The sequence below is a fragment of the Asterias rubens genome, chromosome 15, assembly GCF_902459465.1.
Source record: "Asterias rubens chromosome 15, eAstRub1.3, whole genome shotgun sequence".
NCBI classification, from domain to species: Eukaryota; Metazoa; Echinodermata; class Asteroidea; order Forcipulatida; family Asteriidae; genus Asterias; species Asterias rubens.
The window spans coordinates 324,011-349,516 of record NC_047076.1 but is presented as its reverse complement, the minus strand read 5'-3'; the positions used below and the strand labels follow the sequence as shown (position 1 = coordinate 349,516).

General features: G+C 36.9%; 1 protein-coding gene across 1 annotated transcript in view; it reads left to right on the top strand.

Moving 5' to 3' along the window:
• LOC117299879 (integrin alpha-8-like) overlaps positions 1-25,506 on the top strand; it is a 75,402-nt gene that overhangs the window by 16,470 nt on the left and 33,426 nt on the right. The window contains exons 2-6 of the mRNA XM_033783465.1: positions 86-216; positions 2,874-2,971; positions 3,298-3,433; positions 22,330-22,394; positions 24,861-24,906. Of these exons, the coding sequence (XP_033639356.1) occupies positions 86-216; positions 2,874-2,971; positions 3,298-3,433; positions 22,330-22,394; positions 24,861-24,906 (476 nt within the window). The remainder of the gene's footprint in view (positions 1-85; positions 217-2,873; positions 2,972-3,297; positions 3,434-22,329; positions 22,395-24,860; positions 24,907-25,506) is intronic.

The window sequence follows — 25,506 nt, the reverse complement described above, 5'->3', positions numbered from 1 at the left end:
GTACCAAAGGGTAGTTGCAGTCAAATCACGTCACCATCTATGTGCCATTTTAACTTTCATATCCTCTTATTTCTATTCATAACAGGTTACTAGTTGGGGCGCCAAAAGCGCAAACGTCCCAGCCTGATGTGATTGAAGGGGGTGCAGTCTATAAATGCCCCACGGCACCACTGAATGCGCCCGGGCCTTGTCAACAAATACCATTTGACACAGAAGGTAAGATCATTTTGATTTGCCTACTTGTAAATTCCGCAAATCAAATTCAATGTGTAAAATTCCTGGCCGGAAGACTTTAATAAATTAAGAAATGTACATTGTGGTGGCAACTACAGTAACAGGCAAGCTTGGAAGTTAAATAGGTAAAGGGGTTGCTCTAGAAAGCGGGAGGTTATTGGATTCTAGTTTGGTCTCGATCTATCAAAATTTGATTCCCCCTCCCCCAAAAGAACGCAAAAAACACTCAGTACACACTGCCTTTATATTAAGGTTGTGAGTCCACATGAAGAGCTAGGGTTAAAGGCGTTTGCTCAAGATTCCTTGTAAGATAAGTTAAGAATGAGAAGAAGTGGTGTTAAGAATATAAACCTTTGCAACCAGAAAATGTTTCTTTATCTGAAAATTACTTGTATTTAAAAGGAACTACCTAAACAGAGTTCATATAATTATTTTCTGTTTTCTCAAAATTGTTTTTGTAAAATTTTATAAAACATCTTACAGGTTTTTCATGATATATTTATGTTATGCATGGAATGAATGGTCAAGCGCAACGGACTCCAGCTCTGGTAATTCTGATTAATGGATTGGAGTCCCCATCATGACACTTGTGTCCTTAAGCAAGAGGCTTAACCATTATTGCTTCGTCCTTCCGAGATGGAACGTAAAGCCCAAGATCCTGTTTGTTGTGTAATGCCTTGGAAGTTGCACTTATCGCTAAGAAAAGTTTTTTTTTTCCCCTGATGTTTCTGGCGCTGCTGAGTGCATCACAGCACCTTGTAAACCCTTAGGTGCTACATAAATCAGTCTCATAATTCATAAAAACTTCAGCTGTCTTAAAAATTGTTTCTCTTTGTTCAAGTGCCTTGATCAGCTATTGGTGGATACGTGATAAGACCCATTTGTACTTTCCCAAGTTCTGTGAGAAAAGTCACAGGCATATCAACAGCTGAATTATTATTAAGAGATGTTAAATTTGCATCGGGGATAAAGAATATTAATTGTTTTTTACCCATACACCGATGCGAGTCATGTGAAAAAATATGAAAGGCATGTTACTCGGGTGGGATTCGAACCCACGACCCTTGCAATTCTAGAGCAGTGTCTTACCAACTAGACTACCGAGGTTGCCCGGTAGCTGGAGGCAGTTCGAATCCTATGTTTTGGCAGCGGGTACCGCAACGATAATAAGAGATGTTAAATTTGCATAAAGAATATTAATTGGTTTTTACCCATACACCGATGTGTGGTACCCGCTGCCAGCTACCGGGCGACCTCGGTAGTCTAGTTGGTAAGACACTGCTCTAGAATTGCAAGGGTTGTGGGTTCGAATCCCACCCGAGTAACATGCCTGTGATATTTTTTCACAGGACTTGGGAAAGTACTGAGTATACAGTGCTAACACACACCGGTGTATGGGTAAAAATCAATTAAAATCAATTATTATTGTTACACAAAGTGTGAACGCTGCCGGCAACTGTTTTGTCAGATCTACTAATCCTGTAAATGAATTTTAATAAAGATTCAGCAAAAATCGGTGCTGGAAAAGCAGAACACCAACTAAGGCTGTGTCCGAAACGGCGACTTCGGCTTCAGCTACGGCTAGATCGCGCGCGTCTGCTATTCTTCAACACTGGTAGACGCGCTGATCTAGACATAGCTGTAGCCGAAGTCGTTGTTTCGGACACGGCCTCACCTCAGTGCCAAGATGCAATCATTGCATCAAAACAACATTTCAGTAGATGGAAGTTGTGTGTGATACAGCCTAATCCTTTGACCCTAACTGACCCTGTGCTGTTAACACGCTAGAGTCCTTGGTTGAATACAGAGAAAGCATAAGGCCTCAGGTATTTACATTGCAGCAAGAAAAATAAGTCAGTCTTTGGTCCTTTACAAATGTACTGCAATGTTAACAAGCTTTACATTCAGCTTGTAATTGGAACCAATTCAGTCAATGGAAGAGGCAGTCTGGGTTGTTTATTATGGTTAGGATGTTGGGGGGGGGGGGGGGGGCGGGAATAGTACTACAAACAAAGTCAAATTGGTGCCATTTTGTTTATGATTACAATATTTTCTGAATTGATGAATTTTAACTTCAGTTTGTTTCAAGGTTTGTTCATGCAATGAAACTTTTTCCTAACAAATTAAATTCATGATCAATTTCGCCATAAACAATCTAATAGAATTTAAATGAAGTGATAGGTCCGGAGTGATAATGAATTCTAGAGAATCATACTGATGAGAATATTGCTGTTAGGATGAAAAACCCTCCTTTGCTGAGACGTCGGAATGTCTCATTTGTCTTATAATACCAAAGGCTGTCTTCTGTGACAGTAAAGAAAGTTTGAGACGCTGATGGAGTAGATTGATCAAATAAATGCCTCAGCTCAGCTTCACCTCTCATTAAAACAAAATGACTTAACAAAAAACCACATGTAAGACGTCTGATTTGAAGGGGGAATGTCAGTATCCATGTTTAGAATGCTGTAACCATGGTGGATGATGTAACCATGGTGGATGATGTAACCATGGTGGATGATGTAACCAAGGAGGAAAATCTTTGGGAAAGAGGCAGAAGAATCTGATGGACTCTCCTGTGCATCTGGTTAAAATTAAAGGAGTTATTTACTGAATTTGTTTTACTGTCTGACTCTTTTCAGGTCATACTTTGGACACTAATGGAGGTCAAGTGGCAGATAAATCTCACCAATGGTTTGGTGCTTCTCTCAAAAGCTCTGGCCCGGATGGCAAAGTAGTGGTAAGTTAACACTCTTACTCTCCCCCTAAACCCATCTTCCCCAACCCCTCCCCAACCCCTCCCTAACATCTCCAAAGCCCTCCCCATTCCAAAAACCTCTCCAAACTCCACCAAGAAGACACCTCCCCAACACATCCCCAAACCCCAGCACCTCCCCAAACCCAACCAAGAAGACAACGTCAAACAGAACCTCAAGCCAGAAACAGATCCCAAGCCAAGGTGTTGGGGGGAAAAACCCCAAAGATTACTATGACACTCTATTACCTAAAGCAAGTATCCAAACTGCCATAATATTAACAATGACCTCCTTCTCGTTAACCTTACAGGCATGTGCTCCTAGATATACGTGGTTCTATACCGCTGATATGAGTAATGACGAAAGGGAACCTGTCGGAGCTTGCTATGTCAGCTCAAACAACTTTACACATTTTCGGGAGTATTCACCTTGCAGGACAAATGATAGTGAGTAGATTTTCCTTTGACAGCATCTGTCCTGTGCCAAATTTCATAGAGCGGCTAAGCACATAAATTTGCTAAGCACATAAATTTGCTTAGCATGACATTTTTTCCTTTGATAAAAACAGGATTACTAACCAAATTTCCAAGTGATTTTCAGAATAAGCAGACAACAGCTGAGTACCAGTTACAAGCAATACGTAACAAATGGAAATTTGGTTGGTAATCCTGTTTTTATCAAAGCTAAAGTTTCATGCTTAGCAAATTTATGTGCTTATCAGTTCTATGAAATTTGGTCCTGGTTATGCCCCTCTCCCTCCCCCCTTCAATCATAACACAATATCAAATTCAATATTGATCACAGGATGTTTACACAGGTTTGCTCTAAATCATTTCTATTTTTATTTTGTCAAAGCGAGTAATTTTGTCCAAGCAATGCTTTAGGAAATAGTATGACCTAAAATAACAGTCGCCATGGATATGGGCCGAGAAAATACTGTGGAAGGTGGAGAAGTGTTTAGACAGTAGCTGAGTAACGACTGCCTTTAAGATAGTTGTTGAGAAAGCTTCAACTTGATATTTATTCTGAAGGAGATGAAACCCTTTGAGTGGAATAATAGATGGCTTTATAAAGTGTTATTTCTAAGACTCTGTACACACGCAAGTAATTACCCTAAGAGGTTGAGGATGATTTGGCAGTTTGAAGATTAATGAGATGAAAGATTGTAATGGAATTCAACATCTTGAAGAGGTACAGGATGAAGAGTAACAATGTTGCCATGTTCTTGGAATTTGCTTAAATGGCTGATAAACATTACATGGTGCTTTAAAGGAGTAGGTCTCAGTAGCTCCACATACCTGGAAGGAAAAAATACTGAGCACTTTGATATGTCCCTAGGGGTGTGATAAAGCGCTTACAAGTACCTAGTGTTATTATTTTAATCTGTAAACTGTTAATTTCATTGCTTTATTGATCACATTAAACAAACAAAATGCTTTTCTAAAAAAAATTAAGAAAATGTAAAGATTGACATGCACGATAGAGCGAACAGGGACCCTAGATCCATACATAAGGTGCATGACTAGTACAGGTAGTATAATAGCATGGGGGAAGAAATAAGTACAGCGAGTACCGCCATGGTCCCACAAATGTACCTTTTATCTCTGCTTTCTGACGATATTTGCACAAGTTGAAGCAAAAGATTTAGCGGATGTGTAAAACTCATCTGTACAGAGCAGCTGTGTGCTCAACATACTGATTGCTTTGGTTGTTTGAGTTGGGTGGTTTGTAATAAAGACAATGTTGACTTAATGCCCACTTAGGGATTTCCATTGGTAACAGTCCATTAATCTCTACACACATCTTGAGGTGGTCATTACGAATTGAAAACACCAGGGAGATTTAAATGCAATCTTAAGTGGATTTTGGAGAATGGGATGATGGGATGGTGACTGTATCTTGAGAGAGTCTTAAAGATACAAAATGCATCGGGAGGTTGGCAAAACCGCTGCTACTCTGTCTTGAAAAACTGCTACTGTCATTCCTGAAGAAGAACTGCTTTTACTGTCTTTCTTGAGAAAGGTTGTTTTTGGCTTTCTTGACTAAACTGCTGCTTACTGTTATTCTTGAAAAAGGGTGCTTTTACTGTCCTTCTTAAAACAATGCTGCTGTCTCTATTGTAAAACTGCAACTTTCATTCTTGACAAATTCTGCTGTCTTTCTTGGTACAACTGTTGCTGTATTTCTTGAGACTAACGGCTGTAACTGTTACTGGTATGAGAACAAGCCTTTACTGTCTAAATTAATTTGGGGTTAAATGGAGAAGAATTGACAAGAGTGGGATTTGAACTAACAAGCTTCGGCTATTCTAAGCCTATTTTTACAATCTTTGTGCGGGGTGCCAGTCTGAAGATATCCAACCGTTAGCTGCCGTGTACACCCAAGTTTATTTGCAAATTAAATTCTGTAAATTAAGGTACATTTAACTTTGGAGCCAACCTGTACTCCTTGAACTTCAAATATTCTGTTGTGTTTTTGGAATGAGTTCAAGTGTTTCTCATATTAAGAACTTCCTGCTTCTTCAAAATTTACCTTCTTCTCGGAATCCTTAACGACAACAATGTTATTTTTAAACACAGTAAAGATACAGGTAATAGGGTTGCACAAATGCTCTTGTTTCCTCCTTGGTTTTTTCCTCCTTTCTTGTTATCTTTTTATCTGTGTAGTTCCTAGCAATGTAATCCTGACCGATAGGTAGCTCCATTCAATGTGAAAACTGTCATCAAACCTTATCCAAAGATCTGTCTTTTTATTAAAATTGATGATAAAAAACTGAGTTTCTATAGAAACATCCTGCTGCGGTAATATCCAGGCTGGTCTCAAGAGGAAGATAAAACCTTAGGTCGTAAAATTCATCAATTCTATATTCCTTAAAACCAAGATACTCTTAAATACAATTGAAACATAATTGAGTGGAAACTTGCCCTGGGCGCTGAAAAAATAAATGTCAAAAATCCTTAACAATCCTTTTACTCAAAAATATTGTCTTTTGTTTTTTTGTTTTTATGTATGTTGGCTTTACAAGGAGTCCTGTCTGCTGTGAATTATTCTACTTTTAGTTCTTATGTATGTTGGCTTTACAAGGAGTTGTGTCTGCTGTGAATTATTCTACTTTTTGTTTTTATGTATGTTGGCTTTACAAGGAGTCCTGTCTGCTGTGAATTATTCTACTTTTTGTTTTTATCTATGTTGGCTTTACAAGGAGTCCTGTCTGCTGTGAATTATTCTACTTTTTGTTTTTATGTATGTTGGCTTAACAAGGAGTAGTGTCTGCTGTGAATTATTTTACTTTTTGTTTTTATGTATGTTAGCTTTACAAGGAGTCGTGTCTGCTGTGAATTATTCTACTTTTTGTTTTTATCTATGTTGGCTTTACAAGGAGTCATGTCTGCAGTGAATTATTCTACTTTTTGTTTTTATCTATGTTGGCTTTACAAGGAGTCCTGTCTGCTGTGAATTATTCTACTTTTTGTTTTTATGTATGTTGGCTTTACAAGGAGTAGTGTCTGCAGTGAATTATTCTATTTTTAGTTTTTATGTATGTTGGCTTTACAAGGAGTCGTGTCTGCTGTGAATTATTCTACTTTTTGTTTTTATGTATGTTGGCTTTACAAGGAGTAGTGTCTGCTGTGAATTATTCTACTTTTTGTTTTTATGTATGTTGGCTTTACAAGGAGTCCTGTCTGCTGTGAATTATTCTACTTTTTGTTTTTATGTATGTTGGCTTTACAAGGAGTAGTGTCTGCTGTGAATTATTCTACTTTTTGTTTTATGTATGTTGGCTTTACAAGGAGTCCTGTCTGCTGTGAATTATTCTACTTTTTGTTTTTATGTATGTTGGCTTTACAAGGAGTCCTGTCTGCTGTGAATTATTCTACTTTTTGTTTTTATGTATGTTGGCTTTACAAGGAGTCGTGTCTGCTGTGAATTATTCTACTTTTTGTTTTTATGTATGTTGGCTTTACAAGGAGTCCTGTCTGCTGTGAATTATTCTACTCTTCTATGTAATAAAATTCAGCCATACATTTATAAATTATTGGTTTACTTACAAGACATCAGCTCCTCTCCAATAAGTAGTTTTTAAGAAGAAATCCTCTCCAATAAGAAGGAAAAAAGAAGGAAAAAAGAAGGAAATTAATCCCTCAGAGAACTCACTTTTAAAAATCAGTCAATAGTGACTAAGTGGTAATGACACAAAAGCTCAATGTTGTCTTAAAAATGAAAACACTTCAAATGTACTCATTTTGATTTTTAACATTCAGAAACCTGTCATATTTAAAAGCTTTCTCAACATAGGTTTTCCCTTTCAATATTAAGAAATGATGTAATGATCTTTGTTTAGATATGTGATTACCCTGTGGCAATCACGTGAAATTTAATCTTGATGATTTTCTGTTGAGTAGAGATTAGTAATGCTGCACTAGGCTTGACGTTTCCTTTGTTGATCAACTAGCAAACAAATATATCAAAAGAAGCAACAAACAACGCATCAAGAGTGCCAGCAGCGAAATGCTGTCAATCAAAATTACAGCCGGATTGAAATATCGCACCCTATAGCATGGAGGAAGCCAGCCTATAGCAAGTTAGAAGAGGTCACGCAAAGTTAAGAATAAAATATTAGGGGTGGAACTGAGGGTATTTTTTCTCATCTCCCTCTTTCTTAATTTGTACCTTCCGTGCTTGATGTCTTTTCATAATTACTAAGCCTTCATTCTTTCCCTGCCTCTACAACTTGAAGAGTATTCAATTTTGAGTCAGTGTTCTTTACTTGAAGTAAAACTAAGACAGTAGCAAGCATGAGTTGGTTAATTCTAATCATCTTTGTTTGTTCTTGACTTGTTATCAACCTTTATGTAACCCCAAAAAGCAACAGAAATAGGCTAATTATTATTCCCTTTGTTTTTAATCACTAGACCTAATCAAATGAGATTAACAGAGCAGATAGAAATTGAATCTCATAAGCAGAGGCTGAAATATTTTCATATCGCATCACCCCCCTCCCCCCCCCCCCCCCAAACAAAAATCAAATATTTTTGTTTTAGTTATTAAAGTGGGATCTTTACCAAAGGCATGTTATTTAATAATGAGGTTATGGTTTTCTAAAATAAGATACATAGACAATTATGATTTGGGGGATATTCCTAGTTTTGTGTGTGTGTGACAAAACTTACTATTCAATTAGAATTTTTTGTCTGTGTTCATTTGAGTAGCACTAATACTTAATTGCCATTCATATTACATTTAGAACTTTCCTGATGCTGAAATGAATCTTCTTAATTTTTGTTGGAAAAGAAGACAATATGTTTGGACAGTGATGTCCAGACCCTTACGTTGTTTGAAGAACAGACTTAAGTCAATATATACCCCCCTTGGGATATTACCTCAAGCTAAATGCTAGAAAATTTTGTCTGTTTGTCCTTTTGTCCTTTTAAGTATTTCCCTTGCGCGCTTTCTGCCAAGTCTTGGCGCTATATGTATTTAATCTTTAATGTGTTTATATTATGTGAGGGGCCCAAATGATCAGTGTGCTGTATGGGTCATCCTCGGTAAAACGAAATTAATAAACAGAGTAAATAAAATGATATAGGTTTAGAATTTGGCAACAAGTTTTCATCATTTGTTGAGAATCTCAGTGAGGTGTTTGTGATTTCTTCCCATGTAAAGAGTGACTAAGGATTGAATGCTGAATAAGATTCTAGGAAGAGTCTAATGCCTACAGGGCAGCACGAATCACCAACTGGATATTAGAGATCTACCTCCATGGATGATGGAAAAGAAACTTGGCCTCTAGGTAGAGGGGTGGTAGTGTGTCAGGACGACATAGGAAGTTGTGGTCAGTTGTATTAGGTCGTTAATGGACAAAACGATACTGTTGTTGATCAAGCAGTTTCTTCTTTTATTTCTGTTTTCTGTGAGATGTGTAAGTAATACCTAAGGGGATAATATCACTTGGAAGTTCCGTAAATCCTGCAGTCTTATGATTGGTCACTTTAGTATGAGCTCGCACATCTCGTGTTGTGAGGCGTATATGTCCTGATATAAAATTTCACTTTTCTCCTTTTCATGTTTTTCTTCGTTCCTATTATATAGTATCATAAATTTATATTTAAGGCCATTTTATCAAAAGCATCTTGAGGCATTGCTTACAGTGCAATAAAACACGCCTTGATGATTTATGTTCCAATCTCCAACCAAAACAATCTCCTCCCTGTGTTGCAAATTCTTTCCTCCCTTCTCATTTCATGCTTTCCTTCTTCTTATCCAGCGAAACCTTACAGTCTTAGTTTATTCTACCTCCATGGTTTATAGCAGCAGCAGCGCCTCTTTGCTGATTAACAGAACGCCTCACACACAAGATGGTAATTACTTGATGAAATTGAGAGTGTCTGCTTTTTGACAGGGGTGTACATTAGGTCTCAGCCTCTGCTAATTCATTGTGTCAGATAATGGACGAGGGGCGGTAAATCCTCAAACATCAAGCCTTTATTGCTTGCACAATGAAAAAACATCTCTTTCTTGAATGGGAATTCCAAGTACAAATGTTTGACACAAAGACGTATGTCATTAAGTTATGTTTGAAGCTTTGCATGGTGTGAAAAATAATAAGAATCAACTATAAATAGTCGTAAACTAGCAGGTACAACTATGTATAAAGTCACTTTTGAGGGAGTGTTGGCTCTGAAAAGAACTGGTTTCGATATTTTGAACGCTACACTCTGCTCGTCTTCAGGAGAAAAAAATAAGAACATTTTTTTTCTTCCTGAAGCTGAGCAGAGTACAATAGTGTTCGGAACAAATCGGTTCTTTTCAGAGCCAACACTCACTCAAGATCGGTTCTTTTCAGAGCCAACACTCACTCAAGATCGGTTCTTTTCAGAGCCAACACTCACTCAAGATCGGTTCTTTTCAGAGCCAATACTCACTCAAGATCGGTTCTTTTTAGAGCCAACACTCACTCAAGATCGGTTCTTTTCAGAGCCAACACTCACTCAAGATCGGTTCTTTTCTGAGCCAACACTCACTCAAGATCGGTTCTTTTCTGAGCCAACACTCACTCAAGATCGGTTCTTTTCAGAGCCAACACTCACTCAAGATCGGTTCTTTTCAGAGCCAACACTCACTCAAGATCGGTTCTTTTCAGAGCCAACACTCACTCAAGATCGGTTCTTTTCTGAGCCAACACTCACTCAAGAGAGAGTTATTACATGGTTGTTGTACCTGCAAGTTTCCTACTATTTATAGCTTATTCTTATGTATGTCATTATTGTCTGCCTGTAGTGTACTATTTAGTGAAGGAACTTAAATTCACACGTTGTTTTGATAGTTTGTTTTACAAGAAGTAAAAACAATCGTGTATAGGGAAGAGAAATCTTCTTGTGTAGGGACCACGGAAGAGAAATCTTCTTCCCAATCGTTGTCTTCTCAATCAAAACAATCCGCTTAGTTCTCTCTAGATTTGACAAAGAAACAACGATTGGCACATCAGGCTTTATTCACTAGAGATACCTCCATGAGGTTAACAATAAGATGACTGTAATCTTAAACTCCTTCAGCCTATGACGACGTTCGTAAACCTCTCTCTTTCTCTTATGCATGATAAAACAAAACAATCCTCTTAGTGTTTATGTGGAGAATTAACGAGGAAACAATGTTTGACACGTTCGTCTTGCCACCAGGGACTAACATCCTACCTGTTCAGCCTGAGGTCAGGTTCTGATCAGGGTTTTCAATTCCATCTTCATCTGCTTCTTAGTCGTCTTCGTCTTCTTCTTCTTCTTAACTAATTTGAAATCTTCAACAGGAAGCAATCAGTTTGAATTCTAATTCCCTTTTTTTTTTTTTTTTTTTTTTTAGTTAACTGAGTTGCAGATTCTGCTGTCACGATATCAGTAATCAAATTAAAGTGAATTAAATACGAGTTCTCAGTTTTATCAGGCAAGATGTACGTGTAGCGTTGATTAGTTTGTTGTGAAGTTTAATTTCAGTGTCAACATGTAGGCTCTTATAAATTCTTCTACAAAAACAGAACAAAGTAACAGTCTTGACATTTGGTTCATTAGGTGGCATGGCAACTGTCTCAGAGAAGGTATCCATTAAAACTTGATATTTTAAGGGGCACCAAGGCCAAGACGAGATAAAGGCATCCAGGTTTTGCCTAGGATTTCATAAACTTGAAAATGCTTGAATTGTTGAATTAGTGGTTGCAGAAATGCTTCCTCCACAAACCTCTGATATCTGGGAACTAGATGTTAAATTTGCATTACAGAAGAAGAATTTTATTTGATCTTAAACAAATTCAAAGTGCCTCTGGCTATCTGGCAATCCGGTGGTCTAGTGGTAAGACATCTGCTCTTGAATGGCAAAGGTCAGGGGTTCGAATTCCACTTGAGTACATGTATGCAGTGAATGTTTTTCACAGGACTCTGGAAAGTACAGTGCTTTACAAAAGCAGTGTATAGGTAAAACAGTTGAAGGGCTCTTGATACAGCATCCACTGTTAATTTCAGTGACTAATCATTGAAGTTTATTTCTTTAAAATGTGTTTAAGTAGAGACCATGGGCAAATGTCATGTCCAAGTTTAATTTCTTTGTATCCACAATGGAGCCTCCTATTGTAAGAGCTCCAAGATTGGATCTTACTGTAAACTACACTTTGACATTGTCAGGCATGTATGCTTTGTTTTAAAAGGGCAAGGGCACCAAGGCATTTTCTCCTTGGTAAAAGGGCAATCTGAGAGGAAATTGTAAGTTCCTACTGGAGCATTTGCTATATGCTTCATTTTTGAAAGGGCAAGGGCACCACAAAATTAAGGAATGTTTTCCTTGGTAAAGTGTACCCTATGAGGATATTGTAAAATTTATACTGGAGCAATTGAAGGGCACTGAGGCAATGATCAGGGGGCATGGAGGCAATTGCCTTCATTGCCTCTGTGAAGTATCAGGCCTGCATGGTTGTGTCCTGTATAAACTGTCTAAAGTCAATTGACATGGATTCTGCTGAGGAAACACAGGTGATTAGCAATCACGTCTTACTCATCTTACAATTGACAACCTGCCAGTAACGCTAATTGCCTGGGCAAGATTTACATTCATCATGGTGGTAGGGATATCTAGATGCGTTCGTAGTGTAAACCTTGCCAGTAACACTAATTGCTACGAGTGTAAACTCTGCCAGTAACACTAATTGCCTGGGTAAGATTTACCTTCATATAGTAAACTATGTGAATACAAAGTGTGTATTAAAGAAAAAGATTCATAGATTACGTTATTGCAATATATCAACTGTCCAGAATATTGATGCAGTGTTGGGTTTCCTCTTGGTCTTCTAGGTTTGTTGGAATATTTTCTTTGTTTGGATTTAGAGGCATCGGGTTTCACTCTTGTGGTTTCATTACCCAAGGTTCTTGACTTGCAGGATGTATGGTGCTTGATTTAAGCCACTGTTTGAGACCATGAGACCCACTCTCTCTCTGTCTATAAACCAGTTCCACATCAATGCTGTGATGGTTTTCATCACTCCACAGGCGTTCAAGATCAATCTTAAAAGTCATTTTTATATTTTGAGCATGAGTCACCATGGTACCTATTAAGTGTTTCTCATTAAGTGAGTGGTACAATGGTGGTAGCTGGAACAGACTTCTCTAAGCGTGCTATCTAGTCAGATGCGGTTTGACCTATGACCTGACGTAGTTGTATCAATAATGAGCTTTGTAGAACCCTTTGTTATTGTCATGGTCGTTCCATACAACAAGCCTTCACAGTCAGACAAGATTGTCTAGATCTAATCAAAATGACTCCAACGAATCAAATGCATCACATCAACAGGGTTCTGCCAAGGATTTCTGTAGTGGTGGGTGAAAAATATTTTATCCCTAATTCTTAGAGTTAGACTCTAACCGGGTAGTTAAAAATAATGGTTTTGGATACCAATTTTTGTTTACTGGTAAAACGTTTTGTTAATAATTATTTGGCAAGATAATTTACAAAATTTGGTAAATGTGTGGTGGTCAGAAACAGTAAAAAGTCTGCCAGCGGTGGTTGGGGAATTCTGAATGCGGAGCGGGTTTTCCGGCACTGAACCACTGTGGCAGAACCCTGCACCAAACAATGATCCAAGAATATTCTCAATTTATTTTGATTTGATTACATATTTGTTATCCTCCAAGCTCCTGAGCACCATGCCGATAGAAGTTAGTCAATAATTCCATACGATAACAACCAACTTGACAGACAACTTGCAAGAATGATTTGATTGCGGGAAATATAAAAAGGCAACGGCAGCTGTCTTTAGAGCAACTGAATTATTTACAAGTATCAATAACCTCTAAATCCAGCTTTGAGTTTTACATAATTACATTGAGACATCTAAATCAGCGTCAAGATACCACGTATCTACACAGAGTTAGTTTGGATTGAAATTTAATTGTTTTTTCTATCCATGAGGAGCGTAGGTTGTATCCTGCTGGTAATTGTACTATCCAACCTGGAATCGTGAATAATTGGGCCGTATCTAGATTCAAAGATAGCAATTAACAATAAACTGGAGGATATTTTGCAAACTTATTGTCTAATAAAAAACATTTATCAAGTGCTTAATACCAATCAAAAGGACATGTATGGTATAAATGCAAAAAATAGTTAGCGGGGGCCTGACTGACGTCTCAACCATAGCAGAGTCTTTCTCAAAGGCTGCTTCTAGGGTCGAATTGTTAGGCTATTAACCCTTTTCTCATATTTAATCCAATTTCATAACACATGAGATAAAATATACAAAAAGTATTTAAGTTTTTTTAAATGCCAGATGCTAGTCCGTAGCAACCAAAATGGCTGCATTCTATACATGTATGATCATGATGCGTGCGGAAACATCCGGAAAATGACTTAGTATCTATGATCCCATAGATATCTGTTCTTGTCAGACGATATGTAGAATACGTCACCGTGGTAATAGTTATAACATACTACCACGAAGCTGGAATTCTCAGCTTTAATTTCTCTGTCCATATTTGGGACTTGAGATTTGGCACTTTGTGGTCTCTAGGGAAAGGATGAGGACTTCAAACAGAAAGAAGAAAAGACAGAAAATAGAACCCCTGGTATAAATTATCGCTTGTAGATGGATTTGGATTTTATTGCCATGAGTAAGATGATTTATTCTTTGAACTTGTCAGTTTCTTGAAGGTTCTTTTGTATTTCAAGGTAATGGAGGATCTTTTTTTAGCCCCTCCATGTTTTGAGTGTTGAGGGGAGCACCCCACTAAATAAGGAGAACAGAGCGTTGAGCTCATTAATATTTTGTATGCCCTCAAAGACTTCTATATTTGACAGATTTGAGAGCCCCCAAAAAGTTGTTTTTTCTTTCCCCTGAAAAAATAGGAATTCTTATTTTTGTCCCCCCCCCCCCCCCAAAAAAAGGAACAAATTTGTGAAAAAAGAAGAAGATTAACCCATATAATAACGCCCCAGATTGCTAAGTAGGGCTTTTAAAACCAAAGATAAATGTTAATAATATCGGGCTTCATGATCGCAAGTTTTCAAGCTCACATGCTTTTGCACTTTGCACTCAGAGTTGAGGTTTTTTTCTCAACAGCCTATTACATCCCTGATGCATGGATGCTGCACTGCAACTTGTTATAAATTGGCAACATTCAAAACACAACTTGAGCATTTATTCAAAGCATTCTTTTTATCAATATTCTGATCACGAATGAAAGATGAAGTTAAGTGGAAGAGAGATTTACCCATGAATGAATGACTTAGCAGGTCTTTCTCCAGCCTCTCTCAATCTACACTTAAATGTGTACAGTAGATGTGAGTGCTACATTTTCTAGAATTGGGGAATCAACTTGATACTATTACCATGGTTTCCTGTGTCAATACTGACCCTGTGATGGAATTTTAGCCTAATCCATTGTTCAGATTCGGAAGTACTTGACAACTCGCTCCGGAACACTTGAGTATGGACTGCCATTTAGGAGACAATTAAAGCAGTGAATTATAGAGAAGCTCTTCCTGTGTAGTAGGCTTCACGATGTTCCTATTAACACACTCAGAAACATTGACGCTAATGGTGAAACGTGTACGTGAACAGTCTCCTCAATTATTTGCAATTTCAGAAATCTTTTTTGTCATGGGACCATTGAAGTCGGAGGTCCATAGACAAGATGTCTGAATTTCTTGATATTACCCGATGCTAGATATTGACAGCGGGCTGCATGTGAATTTATATTTTTATCATGTTTTTTCCTTCTTGAAAATTGGGTGACATAATATGTAGAAAGCACCTAGATGTTTTGTTGGAAAGTCATTTGTGTTGTATTAAAATGAGTAGAATATTAAATTTTTAAGTGACTTTTTCCTAAAATTTTCACTTCAAGATTTTTTTTCTCTTTTTCTGATTATTATTCAGGACATTTCAAAGACGGATCTTTTTTTAAATTTCACTTAAAAGCTGACACTTGCTTCTCCACTTTTATCCGTATCACTTATTCACACGCTATTGGGTACCAACCGACTCACCAATATGTTATCACTATCGCACGGATATCTGCCCGGTACCCATCCTTACATGACATATGAGCTGGTTCCATGACATGACTCAATCAATACATGCATGAGCAGGATTTTAAAATGGGACCAGGACATAAAATAGCAGAGTACCCGTCATGATTCTAAGAAAACCTCAGTCCACGTTAGCAAGGATATGAATAAATTAAATGTTAAGGGTTGTCTTTTTTTATTTTCTTACAATCTGCATATTCTGTAAGATTCACTTTATTATTTGAGGTCTTTCTTAAGTAACATTATTGTTATGCATTTAACCAAAAAAAAGTGGGGAAAAAAAGAGGAAAACATCCTCTAAGATTAAATGAAAACATAATGAAGTAAATTGAGGAGAGATAGGTTGAGATGAATGCTGATCTTAAAACCTTCCTTATTTCCCCTCTGGGTTCCTCTTATTTAATGTCTTCTTTATTCAAGGTTGTTTTGATCAGCAATTGACTATTAATAAAGCCTTTTGTACTACGTGGGTAACATCACATGTCTGCATTTAGATAAACCGCATCATGAAAACATTATTCCGTTCTTTAAATTGTTTATTTGTTAACATGTTATTTAGAGTCGGTGTATTTTTTCTTGCTGGAGTACTCAGTTGTTGAGCTCTTCTTTAAAAAACATGAGGTATTTGGGGTCATGAAGTGGTTGGGTGTGTTATTGAATTGGATGGTGTTATTTTTAGCACGGCCTGTGGTTTTTCTGCCGTATACACTTCATTTGAAATGCGTGCATTTATGCAACTAATTTGCTTCCATTGCTGCCATCCAACGTGTGTACGTGTTGTGCTATGATATAAATACGGCTTTAATTTCATGGATTTTAGATACAAGCCTCGGTAATCACAAAGCCATGTGTTTTATGTCAAGCTAGATCAATACAAGTATTAAAAAACACAGCATCCTTGACCGGTTGAGTGATCGAGTGCGAAGATGCACGTCTGACTGCACCATCTTACTGCACCGTCTTACTGCACCGTCTTCCCTCAGCGTCTTTCCTCAAAGTCTAAAGGGAGAATTCGCATGAACTTTTAAAGAGTCATTGTGAGACACTGTGGCATTTAAGCACTGTGGTTGTCAAGGCGATGAACAGCATACGTAGAGACAAACTTGTTTTGAACGGCGCGGCACGTCAAGTTGTCAGCAACGTGCACCTGAATGCCGATAAGTTGAGATTTCAAGTTGTACACGTACACTAGGTATGACTCAAATGGTTGGAACCACAATGTTGACTTGGCTTACTATACACCTGTATTATCTTAATTGCTAAAAGTCTCATTAGACTTAGACACAGGTGTAATAGTCCCTAAGGGGGTTTGCTTAGCTTGTTGTTTCTTGGTAGCTTGCAATTCTGAATAGAGTGAATTCAGCTTGTGTTACATGTAGAGACTGGCATCAGGATTAGTCAAAGTTGATCATCGATTTCTTTTTTTTCTTTCTTCCTTCCTGCCTCGCAACTTTATGCTTGAAGGAAGATTTTTTTACAAGCCTGTAGCAATTTCTGGCTCTCTATTCACCTCGGGCTAGGGTTTGTATTGAACGGTAACCTTATAGATTTACAGAATCTTTGTTGAGATATTTGTACAAAAGGGTCTTACAAAAGTATTATTTGCAGTAATTTCAAAAGAGTTTTTTTTCTTCATTTTTATATAATTTCTATTATTACACATGTAGGGTCAATTTTGTTATATTATTATTTCAGTAAATAAAAACTTCACCAACTCCTTTATTAATTTGTATTTTCTCTTTAAATTATTCTCACCTGAAAGAAACTGAAATTATTAAATTGAAGGTAGCTTTGAAACGGTTTTGACCACAACATTTATGAGTTCTATAGAGTGGAAAGTTACATTCTATCAAAGGAATTGAAACCTGCCAGACAGAATGTCAGAATTCCCCTCAGGAAAAGTACATGCACTTCCCACAATTTATTGTGCTTGTCTAAAAGGATTGTTTTATATTGATATGTTTTAAAGGAAGAGTATATGTTTGGTAATCAGCCTTGACATGAACGGCAACTAAAACTTGGTTACTGTACTGCAGTAACGCTTCTCACATTGTGTATTCCTATTTAGGGATTCTTCCTGCATCTCGACATGCTTTGGATTTTCAGCATTTGAAATTAAATTTTCAGGAATTAAATCTACATTTAAACAGGATTAGAGGCAGTGGACACTATTGGTAATTGTCAAAGACTAGCCTTCACAGTTGGTGTATCTCAACATATGCATAAAATAACAAACCTGTGAAAATTTGAGCTCAATCGGTCATCGAACTTGCGAGATAATAATGAAAGAAAAAAGCACCCTTGTCACACGAAGTTGTGTGCGTTTAGATGGTTGATTTCGAGACCTCAAGTTCTAAACTTGAGGTCTCAAAATCAAATTCGTGGAAAATTACTCCTTTCTCCAAAACTAGGTCACTTCAGAGGGAGCTGTTTCTCACAATGTTTTATACCACCAACCTCTCCCCATTACTCGTTACAAAGTAAGGTTTTATGCCAATAATTATTTTGACTAATTACCAATAGTGTCCACTGCCTTTAAAACAATTGAGCGGTTTCAATAACCAAAAGAATACTTTTCCTTTAAGACTGTGGATGCCAGACAGAAGTACAGCAACATTATAAGAAGTTTAGATTTCCGTCTTAAAGGCACACTTGACTTGTAGGAGTCTCCGGTGTTGTAGGAAGGTGTTTATTTAAACTCCATGAACCCTCCTCCCTACTACTCCGCCATCTTAAAGTTCCCCCTCTTCAGATTCCTATTTTGCTGATAATTATGAATTAGTTGGCTCGTAGTCCCCCCCCCCCCCCCCCTCTTTTCCCAAATAATTTTTCTAGTGATGATGAGCCGTATCGTCTGGCGGTGGATCCATCTAGTACTCATTGCTTGAGTGATAGGATTGAAAGGTTGTCTTGTAATTGGACACCTATGGTCGTCTCTAAGGGATTGTCTTAAAATGGGAACTGCCAATTTCTCCAAATTGTGAGTTGTGGAGGGTGGATGTATGTATCATAGCACTAAACGCTGGGCTGGTTTTCTTTTGATGTTTGTAGAAGCACTAAGTTGAAAATGGGCAGAGTACTCTCCACTCACTCTAACAACAAATAGAAGGGTAGTTTTACTGGAAAGAGGTTTTAATGGGTAGGAGAGTGATTGCTGGGTGATGTACACACACACTGTATATCAGTTGTGTATGATGTGTTATCAATATTATTGGTCCACATCCATGGGCAGGCCTGTGTGCTTCATGTTTGAAAGGGCAAGGGCACCAAGGCATTTTCTCCTTGTACTGGAAGTATTTCAAGGGCACCTTCATTGCCTGTATGAACATAGAGTAAGGACAGAGCGTGAAGTATCGTGCATTGAGTTGCCTGTTCGGAGAGTTAAGTAATTCCATTCATTTCAGACCTCTAAAATGAAAATGCTTGCATGTGAGAATTTCATTAAATTCAATGATTTGAATGAAAACAATCCAAAATGGGTTGATGTTTTGTCAGGTAGTTTGTGCCAACATATCGTGTGTTCATGATTGCTCCAATCACAATAATCATGTTGTGATTCAATTTGTGGAAGTGTTCAAATTTCAGTTCCCTTGATTCCAGAGAAAAATATTGATATGTTGGATTGGTATTGGTTTGAACTCGATATGAATGAATCTTATAAACTTTTCCCCCAAAAGTAATCAATCTTGGGTATTGTCATTAAAACGCTATTGGATTTCAAGATTTTGACAGTAAGATTAATTGAATTAAATTTAAAGAGTATCATGCACATTTTTATTTATTTTTTTGAACTACTTTTTGAAATACACATACCGGTACTTGAAACAAATTAGTTGCAAAAAATAAACAATTTGTTCTTTCAGTGGAACAACATTGTATTTCAATTTTGTTATAGCGTTGTATCTTACAAACCGCTACATGCATAAATGTTGTATTTTGCGCCTTTTGGTTTTGCTTTAGGTGTGATAATATTTATAGTGAATTACAACACTTTGAAGCTTTCAAACTCACATGTTATATCAGTGCTCTTTTAAGGAGATTTGACATTGTTGGTCTGACACAACAAATGAATTTATATTTTTTAAATGATTTTTTTTTTTTATTACTGCTTCTTTTGATCCTTTTTGTTTTTTTAAGGGAAGGTTTAAAATTTAAAACACAGAACATTTTAATTTTTGATTTAACAGACAAATGACTTCCTGCTCATCAAGCAGTGAAAACACAACCAATTCTCTGGATTCTGTTGAAATTCACAATAATCGACTCTGTTGATTATTGAGAATGAAACTAAAAGAAACAGCTGTCATTCTTGGTTGTCAAAAGAGAAAATAAAAGCATCTTGTGTTTAAGAAAGATAAGAGCCGTCAGCCTGCTGACTGCTTCCCTAAGATGTTTGTTGATGAGAAGATAAAACCTTTGTAATCATTGATAGCACTTGGAAGATTACTGCTCTGGGTTAGACAAGGGTTAATTCAAGATTAGAAAATTGTTTAAGGTTTATCGTTATGCTAATTAGTTTGTACTGTCTCCCTCTTCCTTGGAAATGAAAGATAGATATCACAATCACAGTCAACAGTTCTTAGCAAAGATTTTACAATGAGGTATTTTATTCAATTGAAAAACACAAGACCATCAGACTTGTCCAATCCTGAGTTTACTGGCCTGACACTAAAATCACTGGCCACGGACATGCAGTCAAGTCTTAATGTCATGCCCTGCAGAGCCGGCTCTATTCTTGGAGCTCCAACCTGACTAGCCTCCTTGAATACTTTCGTTTGTTGTTTTCTATCAGAAAGTATTATGAAACAAACTTCGCTTGATTTTTACTTTGATTGTAAAGAAGTACGGCTGAATCTACTGAGATTTTATCGGTTTGTTCTGATCCTTTAAGATGAGTTTGTTGGAGGGATGGTTTGTTTGAGAGAAGGTTTGCACAGCAAGGTTTGCAGAGCGAGGTTTGAACAGCCTTAAGCTGTTTGTACCTACAGGGAAACAATGAGGAGACAGGTGCCTTGGTTAATACACTCAGTGTTCAATTCAGTTCCATCATCAGGAGCCGTCCTTTATTAAAGGAACACGTTGCCTTGGATCAGTCGAGTTGGTCTATAAAAAGCGTTTGTAACCGTTTGTTATAAAATGCATATGGGTAGAAAGATGTTTTAAAAGTAGAATACAATGATCCACACAAATTTGCCGCGAAATTTCGTGGTTTTCCTTTTACTCTGCGAACTAACACGGTCGGCCATTTATGGGAGTAAAAAATTTGACCCCCATAAATGGCTGAACGTGTTAGTCGACGAGGTAAAAGGAAAACCGTGCATTTTCGAGGCATGTTTGTGTGGATCATTGTATTCTACTTTTAAAACACCTTTCTACCCATATGCATTTTATAACAAACGGTTACAAACACTTTTCAAAGACCAACTCGACTGATCCAAGGCAACGTGTTTCTTTAAACAGGTGTCTAATTTTTGCAGATGCTTGGAGAAGCAACTAGCTAGATTTTCCTTCGTTCTATGATTATAGCATCCCAGTTAAAGGCACTGGATTCATTTGGTTATCACTGAAAAAATATATGTTAGCCTAAAACATATATGTTGGCCTTGGTAACAAGCTATGGAGAATTGTTGATAGTAAAACATTGTGAGAAACGGCTCCCTCTGAAGTTCTAAAGTAATTTAATTTTGGAAAGCACTCAAATATTTGAATCTGATAAAAGACTTTAGGCCTGAAGCATTTCTCAGGCATCTGAAAGCACAAAAATTTGTTCATCAATGATGTTTTTTCTTTCATTATTATGATCATGCAACTTCAAACACCAGTTGAGCACAAATTTAGCCGAGATTTGCAGTAAACAAACAAACAAACAAACAAACAAACAAACAAACAAACAAGCAAACAAAAACACATCCCAATAAACACCCCAACAAACAAAAAGACAAACAAACAAATTAAAACAGATTAGGAGACCTTTAATATATGTATCTGCTGCAAGGATGTGATGAGTTTGTATTTGCCTGGTTTCCTTTGGGGTAGGTGGAGAGGGGGGGGGGATGTTGTTGTTTGCCTTTAGGGAGTGCTGTAAAGCAGCTGACAATTCATGCAGTAATATGATGTGTACAATATATGTAATAGACCGTAACAAGGTCAGCCAAAGATTTCTCATTTAAAGCACATTTAGACGTTAGAAATTCCGGGCTGTGTTCAGTGAGGTAAAGAACTCAATAATATAATTTCAGTTTGTCCTTAAAGGGGAAGTCTCATTTTAGGAGATTGATAATCTTAGAGTAAAAGAACATGCTTTAAATTTGTAGTTTTGTTTTTAAATTTGTAATTTTGTTTTTAAATTTGAAGTTTTTAGTGTACACCAAGGAAAACAATTTCACTTTGTTTTTGTTAACTGTGATGAATTAATATAATTTAAATAAATTTAGTTTAATTGAACTGAATTTAATTGGATAAAGTTCTGGTCTCCCTCCTCTCAAGTCTTTAGCCAAGATTTTGGGAAAAAAAGGGTACAAATTTGCTGAAAACTAAAAAAATGAGTGACAAATTGTTTACTTACAATATATTTACATGTACATGACAGATAAAACAGGGTGGTCAAATTTAAAACGGGGTGTCTTATCGACACCCAGACATCCCTCTGACTAACAATGTGTCGCCTCCCTTGTTTCTTTAAGAATTGCAGGTGCCTAAATTCCTGCACTTTAATTCAATTCTTTTATGTTTGATGAAAGAAAGTTTATAAGTTTTTTTTCTTCTCTCCTTTTCTCTTCAGTGAAACAGTGGGGGTTCGCTAAGGTTACCCATTGCCAAGCGGGTTTAAGTGTGGAAATTGCCAAAGTGAGTATTCCCAAATATTAATATCTATTCAAAAATAATAATTAAGCCTACATGTATAATAAATAATTATTTATTTGTATCGTTATTTTATTTCGCTCCACAAGTTCATTAAAACGACACTAACAAAATGTATTAAAAAAAAAGATATGTTGAAGGCTTGAATGAGGAGGATAATGTAAATTTGTCTAAACCCAAAGGTGCAGTCAGCCAAACTAGTGTTATTAATAACTCTAGTTTCTCCAATTAAAGCCTCGTTATGCTGTGTCTGGAATGCATTAAAATTGAATGAGTTTATGGAAAAAGTGCAGTGTTTCTAATTACATATCTTGAAATTGTAGGAGTAGGGTGTGGTTGCATGCATACTTGAACACTTACGTTAATAATCTGTATTTAGATCCATCACAGATGGTTGAAACTAAAGGTGCAAGTATTTTATCATAATTGAGAAGAACAAAACGTTATTGAAAAGGCAAGGTGTTATGGAAGGAAGCTGGAACAACACAGCCATGAATTAAACCTATCAAGGAGCAAAATCCACCGGTCGTTTCCATCAGACGGATTTGTCTTTAATTGTTCCTAACTCTTAATGTTATGAAGGAAGCTGGAACAAAACAGCCATGAATTAAACCTATCAAGGAGCAAAATCCACCGGTCATGTCCATCAGATGGATTTGTCTTTAATTGTTCCTAACTCTACATGTTATGAAGGAAGCTGGAACAAAACAGCCATGAATTAAACCTTCTATCAAAGAGAAGAATTCACCAGTCGTTTCATCAGACGGATTTGTTTTTAATTGTTCCTAACTCTTGATGTTATGAAGGAAGCTGGAACAACACAGCCATGAATTAAACCTATCAAGGAGCAAAATCCACCGGTCGTTTCCATCAGACGGATTTGTCTTTAATTGTTCCTCACTCTTAATGTTATGATGGAAGCTGGAACAACACAGCCATGAATAAAAAAACTTCTGTCAAGGAGAAGAATCCACAAGTTGTAACCATCTGACGGATTTGTCTTTAATTGTTCTGAACTCTTAAAGCTTAGGTCATGTAGCCTCACACCGGAGCAATCTCTTTACAACAAAATTCAGTAAAAGGTCTGACTTTAGAGGGATTTCCCCATGGCTTAAGATGATTTCCGATATCGTCACAATGAAGGGTGAATAAAATACCTTTGACATTTGACGTCATTTGGAACTCAATTCAGATTGTGCAGAGCCGTTTCTCACAAAGGCTTTAACCTCAGCTCAAGTTGATCATGGTATGGTTGATTTAATACATGCCAACCAGAAATGGGTTAGCCTGAATTCAGCGTGCATTGGTTGAACAATGTCCTCGACACAATCTAGTTCTGTTTTTACCCCGGTTGTGTATTTGCTTGAATCGATTTTGTTGACTCCCAGAGGCATGGTGTTGTTGATAAACAGTGCTATCTAACAGGACAGGGTTAAGATGTAAAGAGGATGTCCGTTAATGTGAGAGACTGCGCTGAGGTTGTGGGCATGTCTTAAATCACTGATTTAAAGTGACTCCTAGAGGACATTCACAATTGTCAAAGTTTACAAATTTTAACTTTTTTCCTTCAAGATTGTGGATGGGTGGCTCAAAAGAAATAACTGAAAATCAAAATTCATTTTTTAGATGTGGGAGGAAACTCCATCTGGTGAAAACCAGCACCATTGGGCAAGGATATACAAAACAAAGGAAACATGAACAAGATACTCAGCTTGCCGAGATCATCAATTTTATTCCTGATTAAAGCAAAAAAATGAAAGTTGTTTGTTAAATCCAGGAAAAGCCATTTAAAACTACTTATGTTGGAGAATGGAAATCTTTGATCTTAAAGACACTGGACACTTTTGGTAATTGTCAAAGACCAATCTTCTCACTTGGTGTATCTCAACATATGCATATAATTACAGACCTGTGAAACTTTGAACTCAATTGGTCGTCAAAGTTGCAAGATAATAATGAAAGAAAAAACACCCTTGTCACACCAAGTTGTGTGCTTTCAGAGGCTTGATTTCTAGACCTCAAATTCTAAATCTGAGGTCTCAAAATCAAACTTATGGAAAAATACTTCTTTGTCGAAAAATACATCACTTCAGAGGGATCCGTTTCTCACAATGTTTTATACTATCATTACTCGTTACCAAGTAAGGTTTTATTCTAATAGTTATTTTGAGTAATTACCAATAGTGTCCATACTGCCATTAAATAATATTTTTTGGCTTATTTGAGTCATTACTTTGTTCTTCAGTGCAAAGATTTTGGTATAAAGCCACTCAATATTTGAAAATCAGAATTTGGGGTGGATAGATGGGTAAAACAGTTTCGAGAAAACAAATTTATAATTTTTTAACATCGACTATTCCGAATTCCCACTTAAAGGATAAGGAAGTTTACATTTTCCAAGTCTTGTAGGTTTTTGTATTTGATTTGATTTCCATCTTGTCTATCTTGTAGGATGACTTACTATTAATGGGAGCGGCTGGAAGCTACTATTTACAAGGTAAGAACTTATGTTAAAAATATTTTCTTTTAACAATTTAAGTAATGATAAAGACTGCTGTGCATTACAATTTAAACAAAACTTGGTTTGGAGAAAAAAAACTAGCTTTTGCAATTTACATACCATTGCCAACCAAAAGGACTTATGGTATAAATTTAAAAAAAATAGTCAGTGGCCTGCAGCCGATTTCACGAAACGCTAGGATTAATCCTTTCTCGAGTTAGGACAAGTAACTCATCCTAACTTAGGATGGGTTCAATGCGTCCTAACGTCTTCAGATACAGAACTTAACTCTTCCTAAGTCCTAAGATTAGGAAGAGTTTGGTGAAATTAGCAGCTGATGTTTCAACCCTAGCAGAGTCTTTTGCTTAGGCTAAATAACAACACAGTCTAAATGGATAGTTTGGTTACCTTTAAAGAATAGAAGCATGCAGCCCCCACCCTTAGTGTGTAATGAGAACACAAACCCACTTCAATTACCTCATCCATTAACGATTAAGTGGATGGTTCCTACCCTCGGACGTGACCTCTTATGCATTATATAGCTGGTACCCTTCACACCCACAACCTAAACACTGTTTGACAAATTATAGTTTCCTA